Here is a 19,711-nt window from a genome sequence, read left to right as displayed (position 1 = left end):
AACATCTACCTTTCATTCTTCAAAATTCAAATCCTTTTACTAACACATTTACTAACTGCCCAGGAAGTAATATGGTGAATCTTTGCTGCACTCCCCAATCATGTCTATAGGGAGGTTTCACGGCAGTCGGGTCACGACCCATGACCCGTACTGTTGCTACACTACTCCAAATGGACTACACGCGATGAAGTGCAGGTAGGCACTTACCATTGTTTCCAGCGTAGCGGGCCCGTTAAAACCCGCCGAAATTGTCAATTTTTGCGCCGTAAATAATTATGGAAATCGGTATAAGCGTGTGAGACATTTAGCCTACTTCAGAATTCCAAAAGTGAGGAGAAATGAAAGTAGATAGAAGTGAGAGCTCAAGGGACAACAACAGACAGAGTGCTTAGCGAACATTGGCCGTTTGCTCACTGCATTTCATCAACTAAGGCATTATTTGTGTTTTTCTTGATTCCTTTGGCATCTAAAAAGTTTCAGAAGTGATAAATCTGGCTGTAAATTTTTTAAATCGCCCATGGTTCTCAAGTGGGTTTTTACATACAAAATGAAAATGCATCTGAAGAAAAATTTACAGCCAGATTTATCACTTCTGAAACTTTTTAGATACCAAAGGAATAAAGAAAAAACACAAATAATGCCTTACTTTTGATGAAATCCAGTGAGCAAACGCGATAATTCCCAATATTTTCAATTCCGATATGTTCGCAAAGCACTTTAGCTGCTGTTCTCCCTTCAGCTCTCGCTTCTCTTTACCTTCATTTCGCTTCACTTGTGGAATTCTAAAGTTGGGTACATGTCTCTCACACTTATCCCCACTTCCACAATTTTTTTCAGCGCAAAAATTCAACATTTTGGCGGTTTTTAACAGGTAGGAAAGTACCCGTTTCTTGCATTAATAACATATAGCGGAAGTTACGGATGTCCTCCAGATGGATTGAGCGGCTCCGTGCGTCAAGCCCTATGACCCAGTGACCTTATGTGCAACCCCCCTTCAACAAAAAAAGCAGAAAATGGCAGACAGTCAGAACCTACGGAAAAATAAATATTTTCAGTGACAATATTCTGCAGATGCTGGAATCGGGAACAAAAAACTGGTGGGAGAATTCAGCAGAGTAAACAGCATCTTAAGAGGCAAGGAGATGGTCACTATATTGGGTCCTGGTGCTACATTTAGCCAGTCTAGTTGCATCTGTGGAGGGAAATGGAAAAGGGTCCCAACCAAAAACATTGTCGGTGTATTCCCTTCCACAGATGCTGTCCAATTTGCTAAGTTCTTCCAATAGTTTAATTTTTTGCAAAGAGAGAAAACAAATAATCTTTAAATTGTGAGACAAGAGTGGGATATATATCTCAGTCCTCAACCTTTTCTCAAGATCTTTAGCTTTCCTAGTAGCCACACTGGGCCCATCGTATCCACTGGATTTTTTTTCTTAAGGGGATATATATTTGTTCTAATTAGTTTCTTTTCGAGATTCAAGCCATTTGGCCCACCAAGTCTACACAGATCATAGATTACCTTTTCACACAAGTTCAATATTATTCTACTTTCACATCCATCCCCAACACATTAGTGACATTTTACAGATGAGACCATTCCTGGAGCAGTGTGTACAATTTGTCTCCATACACAAGAATGGATGTATTCACCCTCTCTCGAGAATGTAGTGAACATTCTCTGGGCTAGTTCAAGAATGGCAGAGGATCTCGGAAGCATCCGTTGAGAAGTGGGAGGCAATTTATGACAGAATGAAAAATAATGTCGTCACTCAGCAGATGATGAACATCATAGTTGTCTACCCAGGCGATCTGTGGAAGCTCAGACATTCTGTTCATTCACTACACAGAATTATATTAATGAAATAGATATGGGGATAGTGCTGCTTAATGGTTCTGAGGTAGATCATCTATAATTTTGATGAATGGGGAGCGCTTGATTGATTGAAAAATACAGCAGTATTTATGAGCAACTTTTTTAAAAATGACATAGTTCCAAAATATTTTATCACAAGATAATACTGAGTGGACATGCAGATAAGGTAACGAGGTTCAACACCGTTTAGGCAATGTCAAGAACACCATTTGCTTCAAGAAATTGTTAAATCCTTGGATTCATTCCCTAGGTCTTCCAGCTGCAGGTATTATCCAAGGTTGAATGATTGATTGAAAAATACAGCATGGAAACAGGCCCTTCAACCACTAAATCCATATCAACCATTGATCACCCACTCATACCAGTTTTATGTTATCCCCTATCGCATCTATTCCTTACATACAAGGAGCAATTGACAGAGGCCACTTAACCTACAAACCCAGTCTTTGGGTCTGAAGAAGGGTTTCGACCCGAAACATTGCCTATTTCCGCTCCATAGATGCTGCCTCACCCGCTGAGTTTCTGCTGATTGTAACTAGGCTAATGATAACTGTCATTGCATAAGTTATATCAACCTAAACTTTCCCTGAAATAGTCTATAAAAATAGTAGTTTCCTTAAAAAAAAGGTATTAAGTGTAACCTGAAACATTAACCCTGTTTCTTTTTCCACACATTCTGCCTCATCTGCTGTGTTTCCAATATTTTATTTTTAATTCATCGCAACAACATGCGATGTATGACATTTTTAACATGATAAAACATCCCAAGATACTTCACAGAAATGTTAAGGTAATTGACGCCGAGTCCTATTCCTGGGTATTTTAATGTTAGATTTATAATGTGGGAATTAATAATTTAAGTCTGGTGCCTCCAAAAGTTTCAGCATGAGGGCCACATTATATATTTGGCACATTTTTGCGGGCTGTAGGAAAAAATAAAGAAATGTCAGTTTTATAAATTTAATGAACTAAAAAAAAACTTAAGTAAAACAAATGGAAGAAATTCAAAACAAAACTTGTAGCCATCAATCGAGGTTAACCAACGAAATCACAAAGTTTTATGCAACCACATTAACGGGAAGGATGGAACTGCTTTTTTTTTTTTAATTAGAAGCAATGTAGTCGTATAAACAATGGAATGTAATATAATACATTTCGTGTACAACTTCTTGTTTTAAATTTAACAATATAAAACTAATAGACACAAGAAAATAAGAAAGAAGAAGAGATTAAGGAAAGTAGTGATGTGTAGGCCCCAAAAGTTAACAATTGGTAATTTGTGGATAGAGAGAAAGAGCCCATAGAGATGTAGAAAAAAAGAGAAGCCCAGAAAGGGAGAGCAAAAAAAAAAAAAAAAAAAAATATATAAAGATAAAAAGAAAGCGAGAAAAGAAGGGGGAAAAAAAGGAAGAGAGAAAACAGAACAGAAAAGAAAAGGGATATACCTACTTCATGTCTTTCCACACCCCACACCTAGTTCTGAAACGGTTAATTACCAGAGTTATGTTGCACCATATTATACTTGTAATAGATCGATGAAGGGAGACCATATCTTTAAGAATTGTTCTGATTTTCCTGCTAGAACGAATCTCATGTCTTCCAGATGTAACATTTCAGACATGTTTGTGATCCACATTTTAAGCGTTGGGGTCGGTGAATTTTTCCAAAATTTGAGTATAAGTTTTTTTGCCGTTATCAAACCATAATTAAGGAAACATTTTTGAAATGAAGTTAGCTCAGAGCAGGCTTCCATTGTTCCGAAAATAATCAATTCTGTGTTAGGGTCAAGTTTTATTTTAAATAGTTTTAAGAAGATTTCAAAGATTTCTTTCCAAAATTTATGGAGTTTTATACAAGATATAAAGGAGTGTGCTATGGTTGCTTCTTGAGATAGACATTTATCACAGATGGGTGAGACATTTGGAAAAAATCTATTCAGTTTGGTTTTCGAGTAATATAGTCTATGTAAGATAGTTCTTGTTCCCACTCTCTTCTTATAACATCTGACGAAGGTATCTCTATATTTAGAATATTATACACGTATGATATTAAATGATTTACTTCCGCCTTTCTATTCATGCCTTCGTCTAGTAAATCTGGTGTCAGAGTTTGATATTCTTGTATATGTTTTTTCAAGTAATCTCGAATTTGCAGGTATCTAAAATATTGATTACTTTTCAAATTATATTTAAGTTGTAATTCTTGGAATGATAAAAGGTTTCCCGTTTCATACATATCTCCAAATATTTTAATTCCTATTCTTTCCCATTGGGTAAACGTTTTGTCGATAATAGATGGTTTAAACGACGGATTATTAGCTATAGGCGAGAGAAGCGATAGGTTTCTTAGATTGAGAGTAAATTTTATTTGTCTCCAAATTCGTATTGTGCTATGGATAATCGGATTTATCTTGTATATTATGTTATTCAGTGTTATTGGGGAGAGAAGGATTGCTCCTATGTTAAAAGGAGAACAATCCTCTCTCTCCATTACTATCCATTCTGCCTGTTGTGTTGGATTGTCCAACCAGTGAATTACATTTTTGATATTCACTGCCCAATAGTAATACAAAAAATTAGGGAGTGTAAGTCCACTGAATTCTTTGGGTTTGCACAGATGTCGTCTGGATTCTATGGGATTTATAGTCCCATATGAAGTTTGTAATGTGTGAATCAAGTTTTTTCAAAAAAAATTTAGGTAGGTATATTGGTATTGATTGAAATAAGTACAGAATTTGTGGAAGAAAAATCATTTTTATGGCATTTATTCTGCCTATTAGACATCGGAAATGTTTTGTTTTCCAAAATTGGGTCAGAGCATTTAATTTGGTAAGTTAGGGCAAATAATTTGCATTAAATAAAGAGATGTATTTTCTAGTAATTTGAATACCCAGATATTTAAATTTTTCTGTGGCAATTCTAAAGGGGAATTTTAAAAGGTGTGTCGGCTCTTGAGGTTTTATTGTCATTATTTCGCTTTTGTTCCAGTTTATTCTATTTTGATTTTGACAGTGGTTGCGCTGCCGACTGGGGTCGGGCCCTGTGTGAGTGATGGGAAGATCCCCCAGTTCTCGCTATAAACACAACCCTCCCGAAGTTCAGTCTACCCGAGGGGGTTCGCCTCGGGAATCACAACAAGCTCTTTTCCTGGGAGGAGGCGAGCTCCTGCTTCGGGCAGCTGAAGCCAGCCCTGTGCGTGTGGCAAGTGTGTCTGTGTATTGAGGTGCGAGTGTGAGACAGAGGGCAACAGCGGTTGCGGGATTCGCACGGTGGCTGGAGTGTTGCTATCAATCACTCGCTTCTCCAGGCTTCTCCCATTGGATCGGAGCGAGGTGGGGAAGGAGGGGGAATTTGTTTGAAAGAACATCTTCATCCTTCCCTCCTTCTCGGATTTCTGGCAGCCGCCGCGCCGATCCCCCGGCGGGACACTGGAGGTACAGCCCAGGGAAGGACAGGCTTGGGACCAGCACAGACTCGACTCGCTCCTGCTCCACTCGGTTCCACACCACACTGCAAAGCCAGCAAGCGCCTCGCACAATCTCTCCTTGCACTGATCCAAAATCAGACCCTCTCTCACACCTCCCGCTGCTGACTCATCCATGCCTTCATCTCCTCCCGACTGGACTACTGCAACTCACTTCTCCTTGGCATCAGCTCCACCTACATCAACCGACTCCAACTGGTCCAGAACGCAGCCGCCCAACTCATCACCCACACCAAATCCTGGCATCACATCACTCCAGTCCTCAAACAACTTCACTTGCTTCCCATCTCCCACCAGATCACCTAAAAATCCTGGTCACCTACAAAGCCCTCCACCATCTGGCCCCCCCATATCTCACTGACCTCCTCTCCCCCTACCAACCCTCACGGTCCCTCAGATCCACATCAGCCGGTCTCCTCTCCATCCACAAATCAAACCTCCGCAGTTTTGGGGACAGAGCCTTCTCCAGGGCAGCTCCCAGGCTCTGGAACTCCCCCAACTGATCCACAATTCCGTGTCCCTCACCATCTTCCAGTCCCGCCTCAAGACCCATCTCTTCACCTCTGCCTATCCTTAGCCCCACGTCCCCCTCCCTTTTCATCTGTGCTTGAATTGCCTCATATTGTGTTTTGAATTGAATTCTGTCTTTAATTTGTGTACTAGTCATGTCTCTACTATTTATTTCATTCCGCTTACATGTTTTTCCTCTACTTGCTAAATTTTTGTAAGGTGTCCTTGAGACTCTTGAAAGGCGCCCATAAATAAAATGTATTATTATTATTATTATAACACCTGCAGCCCCGGAGTTCTTTCCAGCGCTTTGGAGTGGATAAGATGTGGCCCGCCATCCACTCACAACATGGGTCCTGGCCCTTGGCCAACGACAAACTGACATGTAAGTTCCCGCGTTATCACAGAACCCACTAAATAGCCCGCCGCACAGAACGTGTCAAGAACTTGCATAAAATCTCGTGGTGGGCCGGATGTGGCCCGCGGGCCATAGTTTGAAGACCCTTGGTTTAAGTCAATAAGAGGACATTTTAACATCAAATCTTCCTCAGCAACAGAAGGAACACAATACATGTTGAAATGAACTTCATAGACTGTGCTCAACTTCACCAGACATCTTATTAATGCTCTGACCCCAACAACCTCCCTCCACACGATTCAAACCTCCTCATTTGATCACAAAGGCAAGTTACAAAACCAAACTCTGCAATTGAACCTCTTGAGTAAAACTCATTCCACGACATAAAACAGAAAAGGTCCCTTCAACAAGAGGCAAAAACCTGACCTCAACAAGTAGCTACCGACTCAAAGGCTGGACTGTTATCACACTCCTTGGTTGGAGCACCAGAATTTCTAAACACCAGACTAGCTGATTGCTTTGTGATTTCTGGTGTTGGTCTTTCACAAAAGACTTACATTTGGGACTCTTTCTCTCCCACCAATTTTCATTCATTAGCCTTGAAAGTTTGTCAGTGACATTCTTGATAACCACTAGCAAAAACAAGCAAAATACAAAGTGCTGGAGGAAATCAGCGGGTCAGGCAGCATCTGTGGAGGGAAGGGACAAGTGATGGTTTGTGTCAGGACCCTTCTTCAGACTGAAGACATGAAACATCGTCTGTCCATTCCCTCTTCAGATGCTGCCTGACCAGCTGAGTTTCTTTGGCACTTTGTGTTTTGTCAAGATTCCAGCATCTGCAGTACCTTATGTTTCTATTTGTAAAAGCAAGATCGTCAAACCACTGTGGTTAGTTAAACACCAAAGTTTTACCATCTGAGCCAAGTTTAAATTAATTTCACAAATCAAATTCCTAGTTCAAATATCTTAAATCTCATTCTGTGATGAAGACTTGTATTGTTGTTAAACCTTTATCAGATGTTCTACAGGATGCATTATGGTGACAGTCAAATGAACTAGTCTTTGACTAGAAATTTAATTCTCAACTATCAGAAAAATATTATAGGAACATTAAAAAAAGTGAAATTAAGTAAATATGAATGACAAAAATTGCTTCCAGCATCTCAGAACACAAGAGACTTAAAGGAAGATACAAAGTAAAGACTTAGTGCTACCAAAGACTGTTTTTATGTGGTTTGATAAAGCTTAGCAAAAAGTCCAAAGAGTGATGCGAATCTGTCACTGAAAACTCAACAGTTGAGATTTACATGAGGTTACTAGATCAGGTGTGGATCCGTTGCGACCGTCCCCCAAGGTAATATTCCACCGCTGAGGAGTTCCCGTTGTGATGCCAGAGATCCACGTTGTGACGTGAATCATGGCAACCCTCCATCAACTGCGCATCGCCATTCCTCTTCCTAACCCTATCCTCCTCCATTCCCCCTCATCCCCCAGCACTCCCACCCCCTTCTCTTCACACTCCCTCTTCATTCCCCTCCTCCTCCTCTCCCCCACTCACCTCTCCTTTCCCCTACCCTCAGTCACTACCTCCCTCCATAACCTTTCTCCCCTCCCTACCCCCCTCCTCTCCCCCTACTCCCCGTCACCTCCCCCCTATCCCACTCCCCATCCTCACCTCCCCCACTGCCCTCCTCTCCCTCTCTCCTAGCCATCTATCTCCCCCACTCTCCCTCACCTCCCCAACTTTCCCCTCCCTCTCCCCACCCCCCTCCTCTCCCTCTATCCCCCTGCTCACCCCTCCTCACCTACCCCCTATCTCCCCCCCCCACAATGAAAATCACGATGAAAGCCACAGATATTTTAATAAACAAGTCCCTTTTGCAGTTTTTACTGATATTATAGACATCATTAACCATGACTGCTGTCATAATTAAACACATAAATGGGAGAAGGCATTTTAATTGGAAAACAAAGTGGGGTTTCTCTCAAAAGGAAAAAACATCAGCAGGAAAGATTGCCTGAAAGTAAATTACATCAAACTTTATTAGGATCTGCATGGTCAGACAGCATTGGGTGTACTGCAGTGACTCTTGTTTTGGGGTCTGGTTTGAGTGGAGTCCTTAATACTTGTGGTCAGAAAATGCATGCTCAGATTTTGCAAATTGACTCTATCGACATAGCTAGTTTAGTGAGAAAATGATTCATGGTTACAAGAAGATTCGATTCAACCGTAACTTTTTGCAGCAGTTCACTGTTTGATCCATCGAGTTAGTATCACTCTGTTGAAAGGCAGATGAGGGGAAAGAGAACTTTTTGGAAAAGGAGATAAGCATTGCATAGTTACTAAGGCTGATATCATCACTGTGGGATAGCTTTAAGGATTCCTCGCTGCACCCGGTAACTCATCAGTGGCTGGTTCTCTTTCGGGGGGAAGCAGGGTCCACGGTCCGTTACACAAGCATAAGGAAAGCGGAGCACCCAGAGTCCATCCGGCGGCACAGGTATTTCCTGTCTCTCAGGGTAAAACACAGGGCACGGTGGAGGGCCAGGCTGTACCTGCAAGGCAAATAGAAATTTAATATGGTGGATAGAAAAAAATAACTACTACACTTGCAAATTTTGCAGTAAATGTCGATTTTCTAAGCCATTTTCAAGGTTGGAACAAGGACACAGGTCATTTTTGGTTTTTAGTCATTTATTTCAGCAACTTGGTGACATTTTCCACCGAGGTGCAACTCACTAAGGTGGGTCTGACAATGAAATTGTCAGCTTTGTACAACACTACACCACGAAATTGATAGAAACTTTAATCTCACACATGCAGAGCTGAAAGTGGAAATCCAGAAATTGGAGTCTACTTCCCTCCTCCAAACAGAAAGCTGCTTTGCAGCCTTCTGAAACATAAACTTCAAAGATCAACAATCTTGTGCAAACTTTAAGGACTTAATTAACGATTCCATGGGGGGGAAAAATCCTTACAATGTTTTCCATCTGACAAGGTGTATATTGGATTTTCATGATATACTATGTCACAATTAAGCTTAACAATCTCTCTGGAACTTCATATTAATGTTATATTTGTAGATTATCATTCCATCTTAAATATTGGTATCAGTTTATTATTGTCACGTGTCCAGAGTTACAGCAAAATGCTGTATCTGAAGATAGTGTGATAAAGGGTCTCGCCCCAAAACGTCACCTATTTCTTTTCTCCAGAGATGCTGTCTGACCAGCTGAGTTACTCCAGCTTTTTGTGTCTATTTTTAGCAAAAAGTTTTGTTTGCTTGCTATCCAGTCAAATCATACTATAAACAATCATTGTACAATCAAGCCATGCACAAGTACACAGGGCATGCAAAGAAAAAAATACCAGAGTCCAAAATAAAGCGTTACAGCATTAGAGTGTTACAGTCACAGAGAAAATGTTTCACACTGAGATTGGTTGCAAGTACACACCCGAGCTTATTGGTAGGCGGATAACAGCAAGGAAGAAGCTGTTTTTTTAATCTGGCGGTATGTTCTTTCAAGCTTTTCTATCCTCTCCCCGACAGCTTGAGGAACAGCTACTTTCCAACAACCATCAAGTTCTTGTGAACTGACCTGTACAACTTTAATCCTACCTCAGCAACAGAACATTACAGACTAGCTCTTGTACTACCATGGACTAGTCTTCTAATTGCATTTTGCACAAACGTCTTGTTTTTGAACAGTCTTTTTCTTTTTCACTGTCTTGGATAATTTATGTCTTGTATGTTGTCTGAGTCTATGTGCCTGTGATGCTGCTGCAAGCAAGATTTTCATTGTACCTTTAACTCAACATGCGTGCATATGACTATAAATTTGACTTGACTTGAATTTCCACCCCTCTTTTACTATGCTGAATTTCAGATAATATATTGCCTAACAAATCTGTGGTGTATATTAGGAGTTGCAATCTTACCTGTGGTGTGAGCATGATCTGTAATGGAGCATCAGGAACCACAATAAACAGCCTCATGAGTTGGGCATAATGTGGTTTAAGTCCTCGGCCTTGGGAGGGAGACAGAATGTACAGGGGCATGTCCGAGGAGAGGGCCTTGATGGCGGATTCCTTTGGCCCACTCCCCATTACCTTCATGATCTTTTCCGGACCAGAGCACATAAACCTGCGGCCGCGAGAGTCCTCGTACTCAAAGCCAACAAATGCCCGAGCGATGTCATCCCTGCGTCTACCTCGGCCGATCACAGTGCTGGCGCGCTTGACCGGTACAGACTTGTTGGGGGCTGGCCAAGAATTACTGTCCATGTCCACCTCATCGTCGGACCTGGTCTTTATGACTATGTCCCATGGCATCAGATAGTTTGTCCCAGGTATGAAGCCGCACTGGTCCAAGCCTCTGTGAAAATTGTAAGCTTTGGAAGGGCCAAGTTTGATGAAGGACCAACTGGAAAATTTAGGCAAAAGTCCCTTTGGGCAGCTAGAATTTAACATTCCAGGAAGGTACTCCACTGTTGAGACCTGCCGATCGACAACGCTGGGCCTCTTCTCTGGTTTAGCTTCACCCCCCTGGCCATGAGCATCAGGGTTATCACCTCCTGCATGCGGATCAGGGGGAAATGTACCCAGACTGTCTGAGGACTGTCCAAGACTAAGTGCTAAACTGAGACTGGTGCTCTCGCCCTGAGTCTGGGCCTCTTTCTCTTTCATTTTCTCTCCTTCGCCCTCCTGTGGGGGGAGAGTGGACGCAGTTGAATCGTTCTTGGCTGGAGCTGGATCGGGGGTGCTAGGCTGGAAGATGGGGAAGTAGAAGCGTTCGAGCTTCCCGCAACATTTCTCCTCCTGAAGCTGCAGAGAATTGTTTGAAAAAAGAAAGTCAAATTTGTTTGCATCAAATCGTTGAGCACATCCTACTTATACAATGAGCTGTGCATTTTTTTTTTGTTTTAAATATAACAAAAGACAAAAAAAAAAGCACCTTGTTTCGTTTGGAGATGCAGCATGGAAACAGGTCCTTCAGCCCACCATCCATGGTGACCATTGATCACCTGCACACATTAGTTCTATGTTATCCTACTTTAGCATCTACTCACAACACACTCAGGACAATTTACATAGGCCAATTAGCTGACAAATCTGCACGTCTTTGGGATGTGGGAGGAAACCGGAGTACCTGGTGAAAAGCCACGTGGTCACAGAAAAAACCCAGAAATTATTTCCAAAGTTAAAAAGCACATAAACATTGACATTTTTTAATGTAAATTATAAGTCTAATTTTGATCTTACAACTTTTGGACAAAACTTTGCATTTCAGTGTCATCTTCTCAGACCTCTCAGAATTGCCTTGTAACATCGCAACAGTGCTTTTAGATAGGAAATAACTATATCAAGCTGCACACAGAGTTGAGGAAGGGGGAGAGCAAGGAAGGGGATGTATGGAAGAATAGAGAACAACTTTGTGCCCACTGTTATCACACTCTTGAATTAATCACCTCTTTCTCACTCCCTTCACAATGATGCTATCAGGTACTCTCACTCTTAATGTTACTTAATTTAGTAATTCTGTAATTGCACTTCAGCCCAATTTTATTTGCACTATTTCAGATTTCTCTACATTCTTTGCACCATTCTGCAGTTTTAGCATTAATCGTATGTATTGTTGTATCTATTATTATTATTATTATATATACCGTGTGCTCTTTCAGCTTCCTGTGAACAAGGAGTTTCATTGCGCCCTGATATTAGATTAGTTTATGACAACATTCAGGCACCTAGGACACAGTCAAAGTCATGTTCTTAACACAACAAGGATAATCTGAGGCTTTCAAGTAGATGTACTCAATTTCACTGCAGTATTGAAAAGAGAGCAGGGCAGTTCTTCCTATTATCCTGTGAATAAATAATCGACTGATGTCTCAAACAAACAGACCTAGTAATTTTTGCATTGTTATTTGTGGAACTCTGCTGCTCACAAGCTGCCAGATGCATTTCCCATTTATGACAGTGAAATAACTTAAAACTAAAAGTACACTGCGAAATCCTAGGCAAAAATGCAAGTCTTGCTTTCTATTCTTCAATACCAACATGCAAATCTATACACCAAATCGGCAGTTCAGCTCAATTATGCAAACCAGGCATGTCAATGTTCACCAAAATTTGTTGATGTGTGGGACAGTTTTTTTTTTACAGCCTCCAAGTGATGGGTGCCTGGAATGTGCCAGGGCTGGTGTTGGAGGCAGAAGTGATAGTTGCGTTTAAGAGGCTTTTAGACAGGCGCATGGAATTGTAGGGAACAGAGGGTTATGGATCATGTGCCGGCAGATGAGATTAGTTTATCTTGGCATCATGTACAGCATGGACATTGTGGGCTGAAGTGCCTGTTCCTGTGCTGTGGTGTTCTACATTCTATTACTGGAACTGGAAAGAAAGTCATTCAGTCAATAGGAGAAAGATGTTCCGTGTACATTAGCCACAAAATTATTACCCGCATTTAAATCTTGCCATACCTGGTAGAAGTCATAATTGGCTGACTTGATGTCGAAGGGATCATCACGAGGGGCTTGCCTGCGACCACAGTTGCAGGAACTGGTGGAACGCGCACGGCTGTTGTGATACAGCACGGGTGGATTCCTATCAGGCTCAGGTTTCTCTCCTGCAAGAAAGGGTGGCAAATACATAGAATGCACAATAAACGTGTCTTCCATTAGATATTTCATTCTGTTTGCAAAATAGGCAAGGAGTAGAATCTACCCAGAATAATGATGACATTCCTCACACATATATAATCGCGCCACATCAGTTTGAAACCTTGTTAAGCTTTTTTAAGCTCTGCAAGAATAACGATACAGGCAAATGTTCAGGAACGCCCCGCAAACTGCAACGGGAGGTTACAGGAATGGAAACAGGATAGAGGATTTGTGGAGGGATGGGAGTATCTTCCTCCGAGCAGAGAAAGCCAAGATGATAAAAAACAGAAAATGTTAACACTCAGCAGATCAAGCAGTATCTGGAGAGAGAAAGAAAGTTAACGTTTCAGAGCAAAAACCTATCATCAGAACTATAAAATAGATTTTCAATCGTTGTTTTAAGAAGTAAAGGTGGTGGCAGGAGGTAAGCAGATAGGACCAAGGCAATATCAATGATAGGCTGTGGCCAGTCCTGCTGGGGATGAGTTGTCAGGGTAATTTGGTCAAATGGCTGAATGTGGCCAATTAAAAGGTGATAAATCAGAGACGTAGAAAGAATAGACAGAACCTTTATCCCAGGGTGGAAATGTCAAGGACTACAGGGGACAGCTTTAAGGGGAGAGGGAAAAAGTTTAAAGGAGATGAGTGGGGCATGTTTTTTTTTTTTTACATTGATAGTAGAATGTGCCTGGGACAAGCTGCCAGGATTGGTGATCCTGGCAGAAGAAGGTATGATAGTAGCATTGAAGAGGCTTTATATAGACACACAAATGTACCATGAATGGACGGATATGGAGTATGTGCAGACAGAAGGAATTAGTTTAAGTAGGCATCATGTTTGGCATAGACATCGGTGGCCAAAGGGCCTATTCTGTACTGTTCAATGTTCTAGTTAGCTAACGTGTTGCACTCGTGGTCCAAAATGACTATCCCTTTATTACACACACAGAGGATCACTGTCTCAACACTGCAATGCAAATGCCACTCTGCACATCTACCGTCCTGAAAGCTCATTAAAAACATTCTGTGAGAAATACCTGGTGCAAAGGATAGAGGTGAAAGTTTCTGGGATTTGCCCCTTGTGGAGTGGGTGATCTCAGCCCCTCTAAAGGTCCGATGTTGATTGTCCATTTGATATAGCTTTGCGGCTTCTTTTAGTCTCTGTCGTTCTGTTGTCTTCATTATCAACGTCTACGCTTGCTTTTCAGATTTAGTAACTAGTTGAGCCTTCAGCGCCTGCACTTCCAGTCCACCAGGGGTCCGCAAAACTTGCACGATTCTGGACTTGGTCTCCCTTGTTTGGACGATGATATAGCAACACCTTCTACTCTATAATTAATGTTAAATGCAGACATGACTTGGTGCCTCCTTGTACCGTATGAACTTTAACATTAGGAACACTATGTTTAGCTATTTAAACTTTGCACATTACCACAACACTTTGCTAATGTCATAAGCTTACTTACCAGGCTATTTCATAAGCTAGCTAATTAGACTAAAATATCACGTGGTCGTGAAGTCATAAATGGATTAGCCTGGATGGGAGAGCAACAGAAGGTTCCCCTTCTTGAAGAATTATCGTGTATCCGATGGGCATTTAAGATTAACCAACATGTTACAGCATGTTTTATTTTCCGAATATGGGCCCATGAAGTAAGAGTTATTGAATTCAATCTGCCCACCGAATTCAAAACAATATATACTAGTTGAGCATTAGAACAATTAGACTACAGACTCTCTTGTGTGGCAATAACACTAAAATAAAATAAAAAAAATTCTTGGGCTCATCCTATATTACTAGTTTATCATCTTTATTAAACAAAGCACAACATAAGTATGAAGAAGGGTTGTGACCCAAAACGTCACCCTTTTCTCCAGAGATGCTGCCTGACCCACTGATTTTTTCCAACACTATGTGTCTACCTTTGTGATAAACCAGCAGGTGCAGTTCCTTTTTATTACATTAAGGCACATCATAAGTTGTGCCTATATATAGGCTGTATATTGAAATATATAAAATACTTCAATGTGGATCCATCCCTTCATTATTGCAAATTGGGTATCAGATTTTTGCTGACGTAGACAGTCTTACCCACTGCTTTTAAGAAGAGAAGCCACTCTGCGGCAATTATAGAGCAGTTCTACTTTAACGAGCAAATGCAAACCCCATCTCTCAGAAGGCTGCTAAGACAATGCACAGAGGGAGTAGGAAAGAGACAGATAATGAGAAGGCAGGATCAATAAACTATTTAATTAATCAAGGCATAGGCATCTGAGCAAAAACAAGAGAAATGGGAGGTCAAGGGATTAGAGGATAAAGATATCAAAAAATTAAAATAAAACATTACAACTGAAAGAAAACACATTAATACATTTCTCTGGGAAGGAAAAAGAAGGCAACTTTCATCAAGTTACTTGCAAGAACTGTACAAACTTAAAATTTCCTCCCTCGACTTATGTCTGATATGATCCAATGATATTTGCTTATACTTTCCTTTGGTCTCAATAAGATATACTTGCCTTGGAATTAATGCAATGAAGAATTATTGCATTAACTTTGAGTGATGAAGTAATTCTTATCTCAAGGCGAGTATGAGTAAAATTGGAGTTTAGATAAATGAGCCAAATTCTTTGAAACACAAAACTGAGGAGGATTTATAGGGTGGATGATAATGGGTTATTTTCTTTGGACTGTGAGTCTCGAACTACACTCAGAAGGGGCCATCTATTTCGAATTGAGATTAAGAGAAACTTTACACAGAGTTGTGTATAAGCTAGAGCTCTGTATGCTCAATTGTTGAACATGTCCAATCCTGCGATCAATAGATTGTGGAATTTATGAAAATCAACTCAGTGCTGAGGATCAAGCATGGTCTTATTTAATGCAACAGCAAGCATGAGGTGCCATGTTGCTCATTTCTGATTATATTTCTTATATTCTATTATGTTATTCATCTATCCTTATTCATGAACAGTTTGAAAATTAGTGGACCTGGAAGTCTAATTAGGATTAGTGTTCACTGCAGTTATCTGATCCAACTCCCAATGAGAACACAGACTTTGTTGTTTTCCAGTGTTGAAAACTCCCCAATGCAATTATTCTATTGTATTTTTTGATGATAATCTGATGCAGAGGTTGAATTGATGGTGCATTTTATATACTCTCAGGTGTATAAATATGGAAGTGCAATCTCACAATGATGGGAGGGGGCAATTGTATATGTATTTCAGCATTTTCCCCCTTTCCATCCAAATATTCCAACCCAAGCCAAGATGAAAACCTCCTAATCTATGACTCAAAACAAAGTGTTGGATGAACTCAAGTCAGGCAGCATCTGTGGAGGGAAGGGGTCATAACCTTCTTCCAACCTGAAAGATCGACATCTATTCCCTCCAGACATGATGCCTGACCTGCTGAACTCCTACAGGACTATGTTTTGCTCAAGATTCCAGCATCTGCAGTTCCCCGTGTCTCTCTGTAATTTATGGCTCACCTGATTTAGGCAGTAGATGAAATTTGTGAACACAATGTTGATCCGTTAAGCTTCTCTCTTCACACAACTGGTGCCCGTTACTCCAGAACTTGTAGCAATCTTCATGCAGCTGCATGGCATATTTCTGGAAGGCCGGTCCACGGGCATGCTGACTATAAACACGGAGGGCCTGTGCCAGCTGGTTCTTGTGGATAGTCGTTGTGTAATGGTGAGGAAGGTTAGACTGATAGGCACTGTGAGCCAGAGGTAAGGCCTTTTGGCAGCGGTTTTCAGAAAACTTATTATCTGCATCTAAAAATCCTTCAAGTCCTTTTAGCTGTACTTGTATCTTGGAGGAAAGATCACCAGAAAGAAATCCCAGCTCGTCCTCCCTCCAGTTTATCATCACCTCGTAGAGTTTTGAGGCTACAGCCTGCCAGTTTTTGTAGGCAGGAAGCTCAAAATGTGATGGCTGTGGATTCCTCCCGACACTATCCTCAAAACCCTTTTTAGTCAGAACCAGATCCACGTGTTGCCACAGAAACTCCTTCAACGTGCAATCCACCAGCTGCCCGCTGGAGCTGTTGAGGCTGTTTTCTAGTATGAAAGATGGCTGACGGACGTGCTTCATCATCTGATAACGTCGTGACCCAGGAACTGGGAGGGATTCGTGCTCCCTGATGGCACAGTTGTTCTTCAGTTGCCCAATCATCATACTGATGGGATCGTCCCCCTGCCCAGCTACCACATAAACAAACGCTTGGTTGGCAGGAACAGTAAACAGACAGTTAATACTCTGGTTGGTCAGCACTCTGCTCTTTCTGAAAATTCTGTAAATCTGATCCTCCAGGGCATGCTGGAGTCTCCTTTTGGGAGAGTGCTTTTTGGGTTTATCCAGATTAGAAGGGTCTAGACACTTGGGCTCGACCTTCAAAGCTCCATTCAGCTGGAAAACAAAGAGCAGCCTTGGAGGGCAGGGTCTACAATTCAATCTCCATTCCTTCCCTACCGGACAATCCTTAATCGTGCTCTTTAGATAGGGAAGAACCTTTTGCCTGAGGCTGTCCAAAGCTCGGAAGAGACGGTCGTAAGTGATGTCAAAGGAGCAGGTGGGGTGGACCAAGAGGAGGATGTGTGAGATGGAGAAGAGATAGAGCAGGTGGATGCAGTGGAGCTTCTCCTCTCCTTTCCAGTACTCGTGGGCTTCGGCATGGGAGACGTCGTCTGCCAAGGCCCTGCAGGCCTGCAGCAGCTGGTGGTTGTCGCAGACGGCGGTAAGTAACAGGTAGAGCACCTTGCTGTCCTGGTTGTAGTAGCTCTGCAGTAAGTTGTTGCCCTGGTGATTGTCATTGACAAGTGACGGGTACAAGGGGAAGACCGGCTTGTCGCACAGCGTGTTGACGATGGCGTACTTCTCTGCGCTCAGCTCCGACGTCTTTCCGAATATGCCCACCACGCACATCTCCTCGTCCTTCCAGGCAACCTCCTCGCTGTCTGGAGCCAACGCAGCACTCAGAGTCTTGGCTGCCGCCATCTCCCTCGCCGTCCCGCCCTCCATACTGTCCGGTGGAAGAACCACTGCGCCCACAATTGTTCCTGGCAGCGTGTCCCGCCGTTCATCTCATCCGGCGGGAAACAAAAAGTACCTGCATTAAATTATCGCCTTTCAGATCCACTTTAGAAATTGGTGAATGCAAATTGGAGATCCCTACCCCGCCCCCGAAGCCCAACATTTTATTTCGGTAATAGTCGTGGTTTTATGTTTCTCCGGGTTCAGCACCAAACCACAAAATGCTTGTGCCATGACAGGAGCCAGACCTGCTGATATCAATCATTAGGCGTGAAAATTACTCATAATAATGAGCTTAAAACGTCACTAGCTGCCGACAAACTTTACTTTCAACATTTCTCCAATGCCAATAGCTCTGCTCAAAGACGTGTTAATATCCTTGTGTATCTGAAGAAGATATCAACTCTCAACCAAAGTCTTGCAACGTGATATTTTCTTAGTTCCATTCCAATAACCCATTTTTATTGTTGATGTTAGACATCCATCCATTTGAAATTTATGGTTATGGATTTTGCGCTCACCAATTTTCTGGGGAGAAAGCAATGAAATTATGAGAGGCACAAATACAGTGGACTGTCAGAACCATTTTCCCGGAGTGGAAATGTCAAAAGTGAGAGTTGCAAAGTTTAAAGGAAATGTGCAGGTGAAGTGTTTTTACTGAGGGGGGTGGTGGTGCCTGTAACATGCTGCTAGGGGTGGTGGAGGAGGCAGATAGATCATACCATTTAAGAGGCTTTTGGATAAGCACATGGAAATAAAGGGATATGGATCACACGCAGGCAGAGGAGCCAGACATAATGCGAACTCCATCATCAAGTTCGCCGAAGACACCACTGTGGTTGGACGAATCACGGATGGGGACGAGTCAGAGTATAGAAGTGAGATCGACCAACTGACCAAATGGTGCCAGCACCACAACCTGACTCTCAACATCAGTAAGACCAAGGAACTGATTGTGGACTTTGGTAGGGGAAGGATGAGGACCCACAATCCTGTTCATATCAATGGGACAATGGCAGAGAGGGTCAATAGCTTCAAATTCCTGGGATAAATTTGCATTCACCAGTTTCCAGAAGATCTTTCCTGGACGAAGCACACCGATGCAAATATAAAGAAGGCACATCAGAGACTCTACTTCCTGAGATTATGGAGATTCGGCATGTCGAAGAGGATTCTCCTAAACCTCTACCGGTGCACGGTAGAGAGCATTCTGACTGGTTGCATCGTGGCCTGGTTCGGCAACTTGAACGTCCAGGATCATCAAGGACCCACACCATCCTGGCCACACACTCATCTCACCATTGCCATCAGGAAGAAGGTACAGGAACCTGAATACTGTAACATCCAGGTTCAGGAACAGTTTCTTCCCTACAGCCATCAGACTCTTAAACACAACAACAAGTAAGCTCTGAGCTCTGAAATGCAAAAGACTATATTATTATTGCACTATATTTGTTATTTATTGAACTTTTTCTTTTTTTTTTCTCTTCCCCCGTTATGTACTATGCTTACATATTCTGTTGTGCTGCAGCAAGTAAGAATTTCATTGTCCCATCCGGGACATATGACAATAAAACACTCTTGACTCTCAAGATGAATTTAACTGGGCATTATGTTCGGCATGGACGTTGTGGGCCAAAGGGCCTATTTCTGTGCTCTACCATTCTATGTTCTAATATCATAAACCTCTCTCTATATCTTCCTAGACAATCTCAAAGCAATATCCTTAATTACCATCTCCATATATCAGCAGAAATAGTTTCTATTTATTTTACCAATTT

General features: G+C 41.8%; 1 protein-coding gene across 1 annotated transcript; it reads right to left on the bottom strand.

The window, feature by feature from the left end:
• Positions 1-8,243: 8,243 nt before the first annotated feature.
• On the bottom strand, positions 8,244-17,933 carry smg8 (SMG8 nonsense mediated mRNA decay factor). The gene is made up of 4 exons (XM_033045776.1): positions 16,382-17,933; positions 12,708-12,853; positions 10,165-11,049; positions 8,244-8,780 (listed from the first exon to the last, which is right to left on the bottom strand). Exons 1-4 carry the CDS (start codon positions 17,916-17,918, stop codon positions 8,583-8,585), a joined length of 2,766 nt encoding a protein of 921 aa, XP_032901667.1. The 5' UTR covers positions 17,919-17,933; the 3' UTR covers positions 8,244-8,582.
• Positions 17,934-19,711: the final 1,778 nt, after the last annotated feature.

The sequence above is a fragment of the Amblyraja radiata genome, chromosome 28 (genome assembly GCF_010909765.2).
Source record: "Amblyraja radiata isolate CabotCenter1 chromosome 28, sAmbRad1.1.pri, whole genome shotgun sequence".
Lineage (NCBI taxonomy): Eukaryota > Metazoa > Chordata > Chondrichthyes > Rajiformes > Rajidae > Amblyraja > Amblyraja radiata.
This window is presented reverse-complemented; position numbering and strand designations above follow the sequence as displayed.

Coding starts and splice junctions, on each gene's coding strand:
- smg8 (XM_033045776.1), bottom strand. CDS start 17,918: ATGGAGGGCGGGACGGCGAGGGAGATGGCGGCAGCCAAGACTCTGAGT. Junction 12,854..16,381: donor TCATCTACTGCCTAAATCAG/GTGAGCCATAAA, acceptor CCTTTCTTGCAG/GAGAGAAACCTGAGCCTGAT. Junction 11,050..12,707: donor CCAATTATGACTTCTACCAG/GTATGGCAAGAT, acceptor AATTCTCTGCAG/CTTCAGGAGGAGAAATGTTG.